General features: G+C 38.6%; 1 protein-coding gene across 1 annotated transcript; it reads left to right on the top strand.

Moving 5' to 3' along the window:
* Positions 1–2,135: 2,135 nt before the first annotated feature.
* On the top strand, positions 2,136–7,014 carry dmrt2a (doublesex and mab-3 related transcription factor 2a). Its single transcript, XM_038298289.1, has 4 exons — positions 2,136–2,284; positions 2,942–3,362; positions 5,356–5,455; positions 5,679–7,014. The coding sequence occupies exons 2-4, from the start codon at positions 2,988–2,990 to the stop codon at positions 6,767–6,769; spliced, it is 1,566 nt and encodes a 521-aa protein (XP_038154217.1). The 5' UTR covers positions 2,136–2,284; positions 2,942–2,987; the 3' UTR covers positions 6,770–7,014.
* The last annotated feature ends 8,796 nt before the right edge of the window (positions 7,015–15,810 follow it).

The raw sequence follows: 15,810 nt of genomic DNA, 5'->3' as shown, positions 1-15,810 counted from the left end.
ATATTCAGCCTTAATATTAATACTTATCAAAAAAGTGGATTTAGAAATCAGTACCAAAGAGAGAGGGATATTATTTTGGGTATGTTGCAAATGAAGACCAAACCTTATAATAAAGGTAAGAGGGGAAATAAAGCTGGGAGGATTGGGGATTTGTAGCTGTAAATTAGGGCAGATCTTTTGGTAAACAGGACGGTTCTGACCCACTTAGAAAACTCAACACATACATATTATCCTCTGAATGATTAATATATCTGTTTGTTAAAGCTCTTTGTCTGCAGTATTTCTTTTGTTGCACAAGAACAAAATAGCAGACATCTGCACGCATATGTTGATCGATTTAGCTGAATGTTTTTTTGTTTTAACTCATTCTTTGTTTCTATGAAAATCTCATTTGAAGCAATGCTAAAATAAATGACTCAATGCAATTTATTATTACTATTATTCAATTAGCATAAATGCCAAGGTGAGTAGAATGTTCACGGCTAGTGATGTCTAAAAATCACAAATCAGTTTTATATAAGTTTTATTAACCTGTAATGTAAGTTTTTTATATGGATAATGCAATAAATTAGAGAACAAGAGTTTGATTTTCATAAAAACAAAAGAAAACTGTCATACAGTGGTGGTGATAGGAGGTTAGAAATAATTAACTGTTTAATGACCTTTGAGAACACAGTTATTACCAAAAATATTGTTTTGGAAACTGTACATGAAGCTTGTTTTGCAGAGTGTGTTGTAACTGGTGTTTTGGTTTGAGTTCTCCAGTTTACATCCTGGATATTAACATGAGGGCTTTCAACATACAACTTTACCTCTATTTGTTTTTATTGTTTTTCTCCTCGGGTTGACCTATGGACAGTTAAACTGGCAATGAACGAGATTTTAAATATTTTATATCAGTATGGAACTGTACTGTTTTTTTTCAATGAAAGATAACACATTAATTCAGACTAATATGTATTGATTAATCAAAAATTAAAGAGCTTTTAAAACCCATTTTCAGATTTAAGAAATCGTGTTTTTAATTGTGACAAAAAAATGTTCTTTGAAGGTTTGTTGGCAGCAGATCCACCCTATATTGAAACTTAGAGTGACTGTGATCCTGCTCCCATTAAACAGCAGCTTCTCTAGGAAATTCATGATTTAAATTTCAGCTTTCCCCTGTCACATGTGCCCATGGGCAAGGCACTTAACCCACAAGTAGTCTACTGATCCACGTGTGTAAAGGCAAATGGGTCGGTGTGGTCCTAGTGTAAAGCAGGGGAGGAAAAGCACTTATCTAAGTTCAGTCAATTTATAAATATGAAAACAAATGTCTATGGTCTTTATCAAAGCAGTTAATTATAACATGCTATAATTAAATATATAGAATGACATGCTATAAATCAAGAGAAACATGAAGAGAATTTGTTTTCTATATTTGGATAATACAGAAAAACCCACAAAACTGAGCATTAAATAAATTGTAACTGATTGAGCTGCAATAAAACTATATCTGCCTCTATAGTTTCTAGTTGTTTTTTCCTAATTCAGTAATAACACTTTTATACTTTAATAATTACTTTTTAATTCATATTTTCATCCTTAGTTTCAATCCAAAAAGTGATCTAAGCAGAATATTGTCTTTCAAATCTGAGTGACAAAAAGCATTTTATAGGGAAAAATAAAATCACTGATGTAGTGTCAAAATAATGTAGAATAACTATAAAGCACAAAATGCAATTTTTCCTATTTCATTAGCTACAATAAGCTAAAAAGACAATGTTTAATCAACCCCCTATACAATAGAGGACAGCTAACACACATATAGAGCCAAATTATATTTCCCCTGTTTAAATATCTTCTTTTTCTATAAAATAAATTGGGGAAAAAATATATGCAACAATGATTAATTCGTGTTCTGTATAGCAACACTGTGAAACAATGAAGAAATCCACTTTTTAAAAATGTTTTTCTTGTGATTACTTTTTACTCTAAATCATTGCTTTAATTGAAACTACAGCTCGCTGTTCCCGTGTCCAGCCTTTAGTAGGACTGCCCGCCCAAATAAAGGCTGATGCGCAATCCTATTGGTCGAGAGGGGTTTGGAAACAGCCAATCAGAGTGCAGGAAACTCAGCCCCGAGCGGTTCATATGAGCGTCCATCCTGAGTGCCTGCGTCAGAGCAAAGTTGGACGTGTTCTTGCATCGACCCTCATTTATCCGCTCAATTAACGACTAATTGGCCTTCAAAGCTGGAGCCTGGGCGGCGCGTGGCCTTCATCAGAACCCCGGACCGCTGGAGGTGAGCACAACCGCTTTTCTTTTAGCAGGGTTTTAAACAGTCTAGATATCGACCGCATTGACTTTTGTCCAAAGTAGACCTTAAGAATAATGTTTTAGTTACGAAAGGATGATAAAACTTTCGGCTGAGTAGTTTTTTTCTTTTTTTGAGAATGCTAATAAGCTTTACATATGGTGTGTGTTGCGGTTTTATTTGTATTACTAACTGTTTATTTAAGGTTTGAAACTTATAGGGATTAATTGACCGGGAAGTTATAAATTAAAAGATTAATAAAGCTGTCCTTAGTAATAAATAGTAAAAAAGAAAAAAAAAAAAGAAAAAACAGTTTTAGAAAAAATATTCTGTAGCTTACGAAATTGTATTCTCAGAATTAAATATCAGTTTGTCCAATTTGTTAAATTAATTTTGCATAATTATATTAAATTAATAATCTCACTAATGGATTAACTTTATGCCATCTGGAATCCTACTGATGTTTAATTTTTTTATGGTTATAACAATGCTACTATTTCTATATTTTTAACAGAAAATAATATTGTCACCCAGATGGCATTTACATTAGACTTGGATGAATATTACTATTAAAAAAAAAGATTGATTATCATAATTTGAGATGTAGGCTAAAGATATTAAAGAATCACTTTGTTTATTTTACAGAACAAAAACCTGCGTTTAAAGCTGTGGGAAACGACTAAAGGCAGACATGTCGGGTTGCGAGTTTGAAATCGACGTGGAGAGCCTGGAGGCTGAAAGCGACGACCTGCCGGAGGATTCCTCCTCCTGCTGCAGCCGGCCTGGCTCCGCGCCGCTCGGCGCTGCCGCCTCAGAGGACGACGGGGACGGAGGGAAGAGCTACGGGAAGCCCGGCCCCAGCGGCCTGAGCTCGGGCGACCAGAGGAAGCTGAGCCGCACTCCGAAATGCGCTCGCTGCCGCAACCACGGAGTGGTGTCCTGCCTGAAAGGCCACAAGCGTTTCTGCCGGTGGAGGGACTGCCAGTGCGCCAACTGCCTGCTGGTGGTGGAGAGGCAGCGGGTGATGGCGGCGCAGGTAGCCCTGAGGAGGCAGCAGGCCACCGAGGTAGGCCAGATTATCAGCAAAAGCTGCTTTATTAACATCCTCCTGTTTCCTTTGATTGCATTTCAAGGAAGGAGATAAGTTCAGTCAGGGATACTCAGGGTTGAGTAAACACAGTCAAATCTAGTCTCAGAGTTTGCATAAGGAAACATTCTCAGTCCTTCACAAAGAAGCTTTCCACATAATAGACCTACAAAATCTACTTCTGTGGCTTTGGAGCTCCTTCCGTCTAAAATAGCTGAAAAACCTGTAAGTATTCACTTCAATTATTTTCATTTAAAATTAAGGTATAATAAACTAAGGGATAGTCATAATATTCGCTTAAACCCTGCATTTGAATTTGGTTTTTTCACCACCAATCTGACCCAACCACCTTTAAAACTCTTGCAAATATCTCGATTTTCGCTTTCATTTAGGAATCAGGTAACTTATGCACCATGTCACACTCTGAAAGAGTTTATTGTCCCACTGTGGGTGAATTCTGATGTGACTGCAGCAAAAACAAGTAGACCAATGACATAAAAAAGGACAGCTTGCATGCAATACCTGGTTTATATTTGATGTTCCATGCATTCTGCATGCTAGAGAAGAAACGGCTCAGTTAATCATAGCACAAAACCTACTTAAAATATTTGACACTTTTATCTCATTTTCCTGTTCTTTTGATTTCCAGTTACTCTAAATTTCAACCATTTCTATGAATTTATTGCATTTGCCTAATGAATTTGTTTACATAGCCGTTACTTTTTCACGGGGTGAAATATTACATTAATATAGTGAAGTATTAAAATGTGTGCTGTCTTTGCATCACTGCAAAAAAACAGAACCAAAAAAAGAACAAAACTTTCTGCTGAAACCAACTTGTGTGAAAATCTCAACAAATCAGTTAGAAAAGCGATTTGTCTTCCTGCAGGTGTGTAAAGCCCTACACACCCCTACCTTGGTATTACATCAGCTCATTCATTATTCTTTTTTCATTTGTCAAAGACATTTGAAGTGTTTCCTTAGCCTTAAAAAAATCCATCTTTGTTGATTTAATTTAAAAAATATATTTGCCTTTGTGTTTAAGGCTTTAGCTTTTCTTGTCTTTTAATTGTTTTAGGGTAGTGGCATGAAATTGCTTAAATACATCTGAATAGCTTATAGAATATTTCAGAGTTGCACCTTATTTGAAAAGAAAACAAGTACACAAAAATGTTCTATTAGTTCAGATCCTCTTGAAGCAAATTAACCCTGATGGTGAGAATTTTAAGGGTGCTTGTTAACTCTAGAACAGATTGAACATCTGAGAACAAGGGATTGTTATGCTTTTTATAAGTTTATCAATAACATGTTTAATTTTCTCCCATAATTCCAAGAATTAAATGTAGGTTTGCTTTGGAGGTTATCTGATAATCGTGGGTCAGAATGATGCTAATCTCAGTCTGGTATTCAGTCAAATCAGTCAAAGAAATGGTCCTAATTCACTTGATTTTAATTCCTATTAAACTACCCACCTTTATTTATTTGTCACATTAAATATGCACTTATGCCGCTTAGAAACCTCTTTAATATCAGTGACACATATATTTTGTCTGTATTTGCTTTAAATTCTTCAAGCTGCTTTAAATTGTATAATTTTATTTGATGTTTTTTTCATTTTATTTAGATTTTTTTACCTTTAGATGTTTAAATAAAAGATTAATAAAGCTGTCTTTTAAATATTTTTATTGTGATTATTAGAATGTTGGATCATCTTTAAAAGCAAATAAAATGCAAAATATACACCTTAGGGTTAGTCTTGTTCTGTCTGATTTACCTTCTGATCTTATTAAAAGCCTTAGAAAAATGTGCTAAAATCTTATATTTCCTTTATGTTATCGTAGAGCTCGGTTTAAATTGTCCAAACACACAATCTGAGGTCATCTGCAACTAATCAGTTATTGCTTAAGAATAAAGAAAAACATCCTGACAGCAGGATTTCATGGTGTTTTCTTTTCTTTTCCCTGTGTGTTAGGATAAGAAAGGGATTTCTGGGAAACAAATTCCAGCGGAGAGAAGGATTTATCAGCGGCACATTCGGCCCTCTACCATGCTCGCCAAAAGCATCCTTGAAGGTAAGGCATCAGAATGAAATGCTTTCTTTGCACAGTTTGTTTCTGAGTCCCTCTTTATTCTCGGGGGGCCTTTCCTTGAGCAGCCTGACCCTTGTTAGTAAAGTTTCTCCTCTGCTGCAACATGAGCCCAGCTTTATTCTACAGTCTAATAATTTGACCTATCAACAGTTTCAGTTTCTTTTAAAAAGCTAACGTGGTTTGATGCTTTTTTGTTTTTCCACAGGATACCGTCCAGTACAGCCTGAGTCATTCTTGGCAGCCAACGCCTCCCTTCCTCCACCACTGAGCGACCGAATGAGGAAGAGGAGGGCTTTCGCCGACAAAGAGCTGGAGACCATCATGCTTGAGCGCGAGTACAAAGAGCGAGAGTTGATGGAAAACAGCCAGGCGGCCCCCGGCCCGCTCCTCTTCCCCGGCGGCATGGTCCACCATGCCGCCGAGTACAGCTCCTACAAGACGGCCTTTTCTCCAGCAGCTCAGGTCGAGCACCAGCCCAAAGAGCGCTGTGGCTTCCTCGGCTCCAGCTGTCTGGATTTGCCAGCGCAGTATCCCAGCAGCTCGGCCAACGTCGAGTTAATCTCCTCCAACGTCAGCGTGGCCACCACCTACCGCCATTACCCACTCCACCCATCAAGAGGCAGCTTCATGATGTGGCCCCGTGGCGCAGCCAACCTGGGTGACGCTTTACTCTACCAGCAGTGCCTGTTTAATGCCACAACGGTGCAAAATATGAAGCCAGGCGCCGTGTGGGAGCCCAAAGTGATGCCTGCTGAGAGCCAGCCGCCGGAGCAAGAGGCCGCGGCTGCACTGGCTGCTAAACTGGAGGGATCCCGAGCAGCTGCCCAGCAGGACTCATTGGTCCTCCATCGGCCAGATCCCAAACCTCCTAGTGTCTCCCAAGCGGGGCCGAAGGAGTGCTCAGCCTTCTCTCCTCCGAAGAGGAGCTTTGGACACTCCTTCCCCAACAGCAATCATTCCCACAACTCAAAGCTGAGCAAGGACAATGCTAAACTTTCCATGAAACTCGACTCCTTCCACAACCTCATCCAGCACTCGCTGGCTGAGAAAAGCAGCGGCGGATCTGGGCAGGAGATCAGAGCTCCGTACTGCAAGGAGCTCCTTGAAGAAGCTGCCCGAAAGTTCAGGGAGGGGAATAACAAAGACATTCAGGCTGGAAAGGCCACAGAGAGATACGGAAAGGACTTTTCGACCAAACCTGTGGGGAACAAGATGGCGTCTCGCGAGTCCCTTTCCTTTTCCGTGGAAGCCATACTGAAGCGACCCACACCGGCCGTGAGCCGAGCATTCCATTAACTGTGATCAGGATCCCTTTTCTTGCACTACGATATGTTTTCAGGCTCAAATGAAAAAACGCAGGCACTGCAATACAAAGACATAAAAATCAATCAGTGTGAAATATGTTTCTCCTTGTAATATAAATGTACAGGATATTATATTTTACATGTGCATGTTTTATTAATGTTATTGTGTAGAGTATTTAAGCATTATCCAATGTGTATAGTTTCTAATTTCAATAAACTATAATACTGTGAAAAAGATCTCAAGATTGAATTTGAATTTTCCTTCTAATGATTTTAACTTCCTTTTGTTTGGTGTGAATATTAAGGATCTCTAACGTAATTTTGCCAAGGGCATTCAATATGAATAAAACCAAGTGTTAAACAATAAAATTACAACAGTTATTCAATCAAAATAAATGTTTCCTACATAATTGTCCTTCAGATAAACTATGTGATGTAAAACTAAGTATAAAGATGAATAAAATTATTGAATTAAAAGTGAAACTCAATGAACTGGTCTGAAAATGTCCAGATGACCTGCTTAACTGGAAATAAAGGTAGACTGATTATAGACCTTTTAATTTTTAAAATCAAGAATTTTGCATTTTATTATATAGTTTCAACAGGATTATTGAAAGAATCCCAGCAGAGAATGAACCGTCTTTCTTTATGTAGGAAACAAAAAGCAGAAGCGTTTTAAATGTGATTCATTAAGTTGTCACAGGAAATTAAGATCCTACAACACCAGCAGCTAATAATGTAGCCATGCTGAAATCATTAATGGGGTGTTATACGGATCGCTTTTATTCACAAACAACACGCAGATTATTAAGGCAACATGGAGTGGATGTGGATTAACCGCTCTTCAGGGGTTTGAAATGTGACACGGAGCCATAAATCTGCAGGGCAGCATCACCTCATCTGCTCAAGATGTGTGTCTGCGCTCATTCCTTCTTCAGTTATGGCCTCTCCCTCTCAGTTCGTTGAAAGACAGCTCCAAACACAGGTTTCACTTGAGCTGGTGAACACTGATCCGTGCAACAATGAACAAGTCAGAAGGCTTAAAAAAAAAACGTCACTAATCTCTTGTTTCTGCCATGAATGTTCGCATTTCACCAGCGTGACTCTTTCATGAGAGCTGGGTTTTTCTGCAGCTTTTTCTCTGTTGTGTTAACTCTTAAGCCAGCTGAGAGAAACCATGACAGGGGAGATTAGGTATGAGTGACTTTTTTAAAGATTTTACCTCCTGATAACATCTTTTAGTGTCAGAAGTATTGTGACGTCACTTAAAGCAGTTTTAGTTGATTCTATTTAAAGTGTTGACTGGTGAAGGATAGGAGGCCATCTTTTCATATCTATATCAACAAGATGATTCTTTGCATAGATGGACACTTTTTTTTATTTTGCAGCCATAATGTGGGCTCATAAAGAGACACAGAAATATTCCCAATTCCTAAATGGGGAAATAGTCCTATACACGTAGACATTTAGCCCAAATTGCAAACCATAGCTAATCTGCTAACGTTGGATTATGGATTTTTGCATATAATAGCAAATGTTTGCTAATATACTAACATCAGCATGAGGTAGCAGTGGTACTGTACACATAGTAGGGTGTAAGTCTAAAAAAATATTGAAAGCAATTGGGATACATAAGTAAAAAAAAAAAAAAAAAAAAAAGACTAATTATAGAGAGCTGAACTAAGAACATATTTATATCAAGAAAGTTATTTGGTCTGATTATTTGTTCTTGACTAAAAGGGGACTGCTTTGTTTGGTGCAGTACACTTTCACTTTTACCTTTTTAGTTACCAATATTTTGTTGACAAAGCCACTCCTGTTGTCCTCATTTTCTGTATACACCCTGTGTCCTCCGGGTCAAAATGACCCGTCTTCACTAAACCCCCAATATAAGCAGCTTAATTTAATTTTAAACACCAAATTTCATCTTGTATATTGTAATTCACCACAAAATGTGTGAAAACTTTAGTTTTCCCTCCCCACTTGTATTTTCTATACTTTAAGAAAAGAAAAAAGATGTGCAAAAAGGAGTTTCGAATGCATTTTTATTCATCTCAATTACTCATTTTCTTTTATTTTTTTCCACTGTACAATTGAAAAGAATGTACAATGCTAAAATATGAAAAATAACATCACCCATTCAACTAATTAGCACATGTAAGGCAGTATGCAAGTGCACAGCCTCTGCAGATATTATTTCTTACACCAGTATGTTTTATAGTCCTTCTTTTGAGGACAGAACTGACATCTCTTCCTCTTACTTGCCCTAGCTGGGGAAGTGGCTGTGGTAGATGGATCCTCAGGTTGATCATGAGCTGCTGCACTCTGAATAGCTTTCACAACTGCTGTTGAGGCTTCTGTGTGGGGTACATGCTTCCTTCTTTCAATAAGTGGAGTTACAAGTGCCTTTCCTAGCTGCTCCAGGAACACCCTCCTCTTGTTGTGCTTACGAGACATCCAGGTTGGATTGATCTCTCTCCTAATCACAAAGGCATTGTAGGAGGACACATCGATAATGTTGTGGAAGATGACTAGGGGCCAACGCAGTCAATCTTCTGCAGGTATATGTTCCAATAACCTTATCTAGGTTGTCCACACCGCCTTTGTTGCGGTTCTATTCCAGGATGATGATTGGCTTCCTGTCCTCACGATCACTAATGTTGCCGTCTTTGTGCAGTGTGCTCAGAAGAACTACATTCTTGTTTTTCCTTGGGAGGTAGGAAACTAGAATGGTGGTGGGCTAAAGGCAAACTTTGAGGAGAAGACCTCTCTCTCCTTTGACACAAGCAGTGCAGGTGGGAGCTCAGGCTTGTTCTTTCGAACTGTACCAACCATGGAAATCTTCCTCTTCAGGAGCTGCTGTCTGAAAAAGTCTGAGTGGCATTGTGGCTTCCACTCTCTGCATTCCATAGACTAGCTGCAGCCTCACCTCGGGACCTGTATACACCTGCTAGGATTAGCAGCCCTAAATAGGCCTGGAGATCAATCTCATCCATCTTTTTCTAGCTGTCTCCATATTTGAGAAAACCCTCCAGATTTGGAGGTAGAATGTAGAAACAATATCATGGGCATGAGAAACGGCATACCTTGTGGGTCCTGGGGTCATCTTTACAATGTTTTGTTCTTCATGCCTGCCGTGTTGGTCATATGCTGCTGAAGACCATGTTATTTTGCCAAGTCTCACTTTCAGCTTCAGGGTTTTTGTCTTCTGAAGATAATTCATTATGCTCTGGGTTTTATTGCTCTCCATCTTCTTCTTCGGATACATCCTCTACTTCCTCTTCTGAATCAGAGTGGTCTTGCTGGACATGTAAGAAAATCACCTCTATCGCCTCTTCAGTGTTGTAATGCACACTCATGGCTTCGGCACAGACACACTTCAGGGTGCTGTTATCCTGTTTTTTAACCTCTGGAAATAACAGGTGGTCTTCTGAAGTCTGCGAGAACACCACCTTTTTTGCCTTGTTTACTTCTGCTATTGATTAGTCTGAGTCTGAGACACAACTAAAACTTAGTAACATTCTGTGGTTTGTAAATAACTCTGTGACCTTGATTTCAACTCTATTTGCCTCATGGGTCATTTTGACCCGAAGACCATCTTTGTACCTTTTTTTGTACAGCTTACATGGAAATGTGAATAAAAGCAACAATTAACTTTTTCTATGGTCTTGGCCAATCTAGGAAAAGTCTTTAAATCTCAAGTTAAAAAAATAACATTTAGTGGATTTTTGGGGGGATTTTAACACAGTGGTGGGTCATTTTGACCCGAGGACAACAGGAGGGTTAAGATCCTTTTCCTATTCAACAGAAGTGACCAGCGGATGACAGAACATGAACCTTTAAATGGAAGAAATCTGTTATTAATTGTCTTATAAGTAGGGATGGGAATCGATAACCGGTTCCTGTTCAGAACCGGTTCTGTGTGTTCCGATTCCATGGCACCGTTTGGCAGCTCGCTTAGCGATTCTCTTAATGGTTCCAGGCAGGACCAGAGCCTAGCGCTGGGCAGCACGACTTATGTCACAAGTACAACAACAAGTACAACGGGACCAGAAGTAAGTCTAGAAAAGCAAAACAAAAGCGGTCAAAGTGATCAAAAGATTGGCTTCATTTTAAAGAAGAGAAAGATGGCAACAAGGCGCATTGCAATCATTGCAAAGTGGCAATAAATCCGCGGTAGGAAATACATCCAACATGCGCACACAACATGGCATACATTTTAACGAATGCCGTGTTTTTGATGCTTCCGGACAGAAGCTAAAGTTACGACCAGCATGGAAGTAGTAGTGGTAGTAAGTAGCTAGTTTTATATCACTGGCTCTGCTTAATGTGGTTCCTATTAAATTATACGCCACTTCTGGAAATAAACCAATTTCCTACCTCTCTTCAGGGAGCGAGAGAAAGGTGATGCTCGTTTATTCAAATCAGGGAGAGATTAGTTTATTTTACCGAAATTGTACCTTAATGCTTTTTCATTAAACGGATGCCTTCTCCATTAGATTTAGATGACTATGATGAGACGGGTAGCCTGGCTGGCTCAGAGGCTGGCAGCTCCCGTTCACACCTTCTGTTTTCACAGAGGCAGGCAGGAATAGAATGTCCCAGGCAAAGGTAGACGAATGTCACCGTGCACTTACCAAGTTAATTTCTTCACAGAATCGATAAGAGAATGGATAAGGAATCAAATCCTTTCACAGAATCGATAATGCAATCGGAATTGTGAAAATCTTATCAATTCCCAACCCTACTTATAAGTGATATATTCAAAACAGATTTTTATGACATTGTTTCAATTTATTTTAATAAAGTCTACGAATGTGTTGAACAAGTCAAACTAGATTTTGTGGCCCTCACTTTCTCTACATTCTACACTATGTTGGCTTGTTAAAGGTATAGTGGAGGATTTTTTAAAACATTTTTTAAAAACCTGCTCCCGAGAGGCAACGCCTATATAACGTGCATGCAGGAGCCCATTTCTGCTCATGCACGCTCTGTTTAAAAGTTGCTGTTCTCATAGCTTATCCAAACTTTCTGTGCCTGAATTTCCGCCCTAACTCCTAAATCCCTCAATCACTATGTGGAGCGGGGACTATATGGTAGACTTTACAGTGCATTCAGTTAACTGACCATTTGGACAGATGATCACTATTGTTTGCTCATTGTTGGTCACATAACTTCTCCTCCACTGCGACAGCGGGCCGCTGTGACAGATAATCCCATAATGCTTTGCGAGGAGAGCTCTTTGTGCAAAGCATTCCGGGATATATCTGCCTCTTCTGAGGCCTTTCTTTTCTTCTGATGCTCTTCATAGAAACTTTTTCTCTTACAACCCTCAGCCATTTTCATAGAACCGTGGTTATAAAGGTTATAAAGGTGAGCTTCAATGACTGGTTGAAACCATAGTTCACCACATATCGACGCCTGAAAGTGCACATGGGCAGAAAAAGATAGCTCTTACGTAAACATACCACTAGAACGATTGCTAATTAGGAGGACCACTTATTCAGATGATCCACTCAGAAACAAAAGATCATCCTCTATACCTTTAAGCCCAAAAAGATGTTCATGTTTTGTATAGTCTTTTCCGATCATGGCTTGAACAAACATCATCATCACCATGGGCAAACAACACCAGAGTCCATTTGGAAACAGACTGAAGTCATTTTCACATCTCATAATCTGGTAAATGCAGTTTGACTTGGTAGCAATTTTGCAGTTATCTTACTATTTTCTGCTGCTTTCTGCTTTTGGAGCAGCCCCTCATTTGGTGGAATTCACATGTGCTTTCAAACCACCCAGAGTTCACTTTAGCACAGCTGAGTTCTACATTGTAAGGCAAACCTCAGTTAGCTCTTTTGGTCTACATAAGGATTCAATTGCGCTTTAACACCTACCAAAACAAGCCAAATCTCCTGAGCGAATAAATCAGAGGTCAATTAGCAGGGCTGATTTGCACCCTGAAAGCATCCCAAAAAATGGGTCTTGGTCCCACTAGTCTGGACTGGGCCCACCTGAATGTATCACATGCACACAAAAGATCTGGACCAAGCAAGGAAATGTGGATCTAACAAGGCAGGTGTGAATTCATGCTGGGACACAAAGAAACAGTTAATAAAGGCAAATATTAACTTAAAGCACTGAACTAAATATACATAGTGAAAAAACAGACGAAATAAGTAAAATATAATCCTAAAGGAATTAACAAATATCACAAAAACTCACGGATTCATATAAACCACAAGGAAATTATGAAAACACAGATACAAAAGAACCTTAACACCTAAGGAATTCAAAATACAATTGAGCAGTTCTTCAAGTTATTTTTCTTTATTATCAAATCATCTATTTCTCTTAAACATCTTTTTAATTAACAAAATGTAACTGAATGTCGATTGTAGTTGTAGCTTTCCATTAAAAGCAGGAAGGGGCATCAGCTAAGTTACATTTACTGCCCTAAAGTATCAAATCTTCAGATACACTGAAGCAAAATTATGACCTTGGGAGGTTTATGACTCCTGCAACAACAGTTGGCTGCAGAGCAGAAGGTAACAGTGTTTGTCTCCACTAACTGCCACTGATAAGTACCAGCTGAAGGTCTTACTCCTGCCTTATTCCCAAAGTGTGAGATTTAACATGTCAGCAGAGGGAACTGGATTGTTGACTCACCTCTTCTCCTCACCCCTTTCTCTCTTCTACAGTTGTAGTTCACACAGTAGCAATTTGTTTAGGGCATGCAGGTGTTATTTGCCATTTAGAGACTTGAGTAACTTACCTTCATGCTGTGAGGTTAAGAAAAGATAAACATGCACTCACAAAACACACAAGCACACACAGTATGGGAAATCAGTCTCAGGTTTTACGTAGCTTCTGTTTCAAGACAAAGACAGACAACAAAGCAAAGTCACTGACTGTGTTTGTTGTTTGTACACATTAAAAAGTGTTTAATGTCACTTTGTCAGCACTTAAAGAACAATGCCATTATCTGGTGTGTTGATTCCAGCAAAATGCAACGTCATTTATGTGTCAGATACAATGAGAGGTTTTCATGTCAACATAACTGTTGTCTTATAGAATATTATCTATGCTATTTAACTCTATTCATTTTTATTTTGTAATGTTGGTAAAAAGGAATACATATAGTTAATTAGTTTTATTACCATCATGTTTATAAATTTGATAGTCTGATATCTGAGAGAGTTACCTTTTTTCAATTTTGGGTTCATAATGGTCTTAAGGTTTGTTTGTTTTTTTGCACGTCTTCATTCTTTGTTGTTTAGGAAGGAGTTTTGTTCAATTTTTCAAAAGACTTAATTTTGTCTTTACACAGCTGCTTATTACCGGATCTGTAATCATTTTTTCTTATGCAATATCGCAGCACAACAGAGTTCAAACGCTGAACCAGCAGGTAAACACTGTTTAACAACAATTAGCCCTGTACAGTTTTGTTTTTACAACACACAATTTAGTTATTTACTGAAACTAAACACATTAAACTTATGAAAAGGTTTTCTAACATGTACCTTAATTCCTTTTTTTGGCTTTTATCTTCAACTGTGAACCAAGTTATGATGCTAAGAGTAAACAGTTGATGAAGATGGCACAGATAACCAATGTTATCTATGTTAAAAGCAACTGCTAGCATGGCTATTAGTATACAAACATGAAAAGAAGTGGACCAAATAGAATTGAATATTGATAGTCCTTATTTAATCATATATCAATATAGAAATTAAAGTTTGACCATGTTAACCTATTAAACCAAAAATATTTAATTACGTATTCTGAGGAATAGCTTAAACGCCCTACCTCTTAAATAGTTTGTATTTCCCATTTTTGGCTGAACAAACTACAGTGAAATGCTTCTTGTGGCCATCTACAAGTCTCTGAAATCGATTTAAGGAGAGTTTGCTCTTCCTGTAACTTTCAAAGTGGTTTTAAGGATTTCTTTCACGAACATCCTGTTAACCATGAACCCCAAATATGAAAAGGTATAGCTTCACCTTGCTTAGGCTATGCATACTAACACCTTCACCTCAGTGTTCAACACAAGACCTTCCTGACTAGGAGGCTCTGAAGCTCCAAAACCTTGGATGATCAACACTGCTTTGCTACTGGATTGGAAGTCACCAAAGCCACCAGTTGTCACCCAGGTGATGATAGGGAAACCCTCATCTTAACACTGGTACACCACAGGGTTGTGTTCTCAGCTCTGTTCTTTCCAGCCTTTTTACACATGAATGCTCGCCCAACCACAACACAAAAACATGGCGAGAAGAAACATGTATTATTTCAAACATTGATTAGACAATAGAGAGAAAGGTTCACTATCTGATACAGTGTTGCTCCAGGACAACCTCCTCCTGAACACCACAAGACCGAGCTTGTTATTGTCGATTGCAGGAAGGCCAGATGGACTGAACTCACTCCTTTTTGCATACAGAGGGTAATGGTCGTGGAAAAGATCCAGAACATTCACATCTCCTCCAGCCTCTCCTGGACTGAGAGCACCTCCCACCTGGTGAAGAAGGCCGAGCAGCCTTTCTTCATTCTCAGGAAGTTCACACAATCTAAACTCTTTCTTCAGCTGCTAAATTGACAATGTAGTATGGGAGCATGTAAAAATAGACTGGTGGGGAAGACAGTACAGCTGATTACTGATGCTGTCTGCTGGGGCGGAGCTAGAAGAGGGGCAGGGCCTTTCTCAAATGCAGTAACTTAAAAAAAACTATAGCGACTTAGATACAAATTCTACTCAAATATAAGATAAGTTACCAGTGCAAATTGTTACTCAAATAAAAGTAAAATGACCTAACCAAAATTTAAGTAAAGGTTACTAAGTTCATTTTTATAAGCACAAAAGAAAAAATACCCTGTTCCATTTCATAAAGGAAAATTAAAACTGTTTATTTTGTTAAATTTTTATGAATGGCAAATTAAAAACACAAAAATGTATCCCCTTTGTGCCTAATATGTACTAATATGTATTTAATGTTAAGAAGCTGGAAGTCTAGCTCCCCTACTGGCCGTCTGCGT

Source organism: Cyprinodon tularosa, unplaced genomic scaffold (assembly GCF_016077235.1).
Source record: "Cyprinodon tularosa strain WSP-4 unplaced genomic scaffold, ASM1607723v1 ctg404, whole genome shotgun sequence".
In the NCBI taxonomy this organism is placed as follows: Eukaryota; Metazoa; Chordata; class Actinopteri; order Cyprinodontiformes; family Cyprinodontidae; genus Cyprinodon; species Cyprinodon tularosa.
Note: the sequence above shows the minus strand (reverse complement) of the source record. Positions and strands in the feature narration are given on the sequence as shown.

Bases quoted from the DNA above. Each gene is read 5' to 3' on its own strand.
- dmrt2a (XM_038298289.1), top strand. From the start codon at position 2,988: ATGTCGGGTTGCGAGTTTGAAATCGACGTGGAGAGCCTGGAGGCTGAA. The intron at 3,363-5,355 runs GTAGGCCAGATT...CCTGTGTGTTAG, and splicing joins GGAGGCAGCAGGCCACCGAG to GATAAGAAAGGGATTTCTGG. The intron at 5,456-5,678 runs GTAAGGCATCAG...GTTTTTCCACAG, and splicing joins CGCCAAAAGCATCCTTGAAG to GATACCGTCCAGTACAGCCT.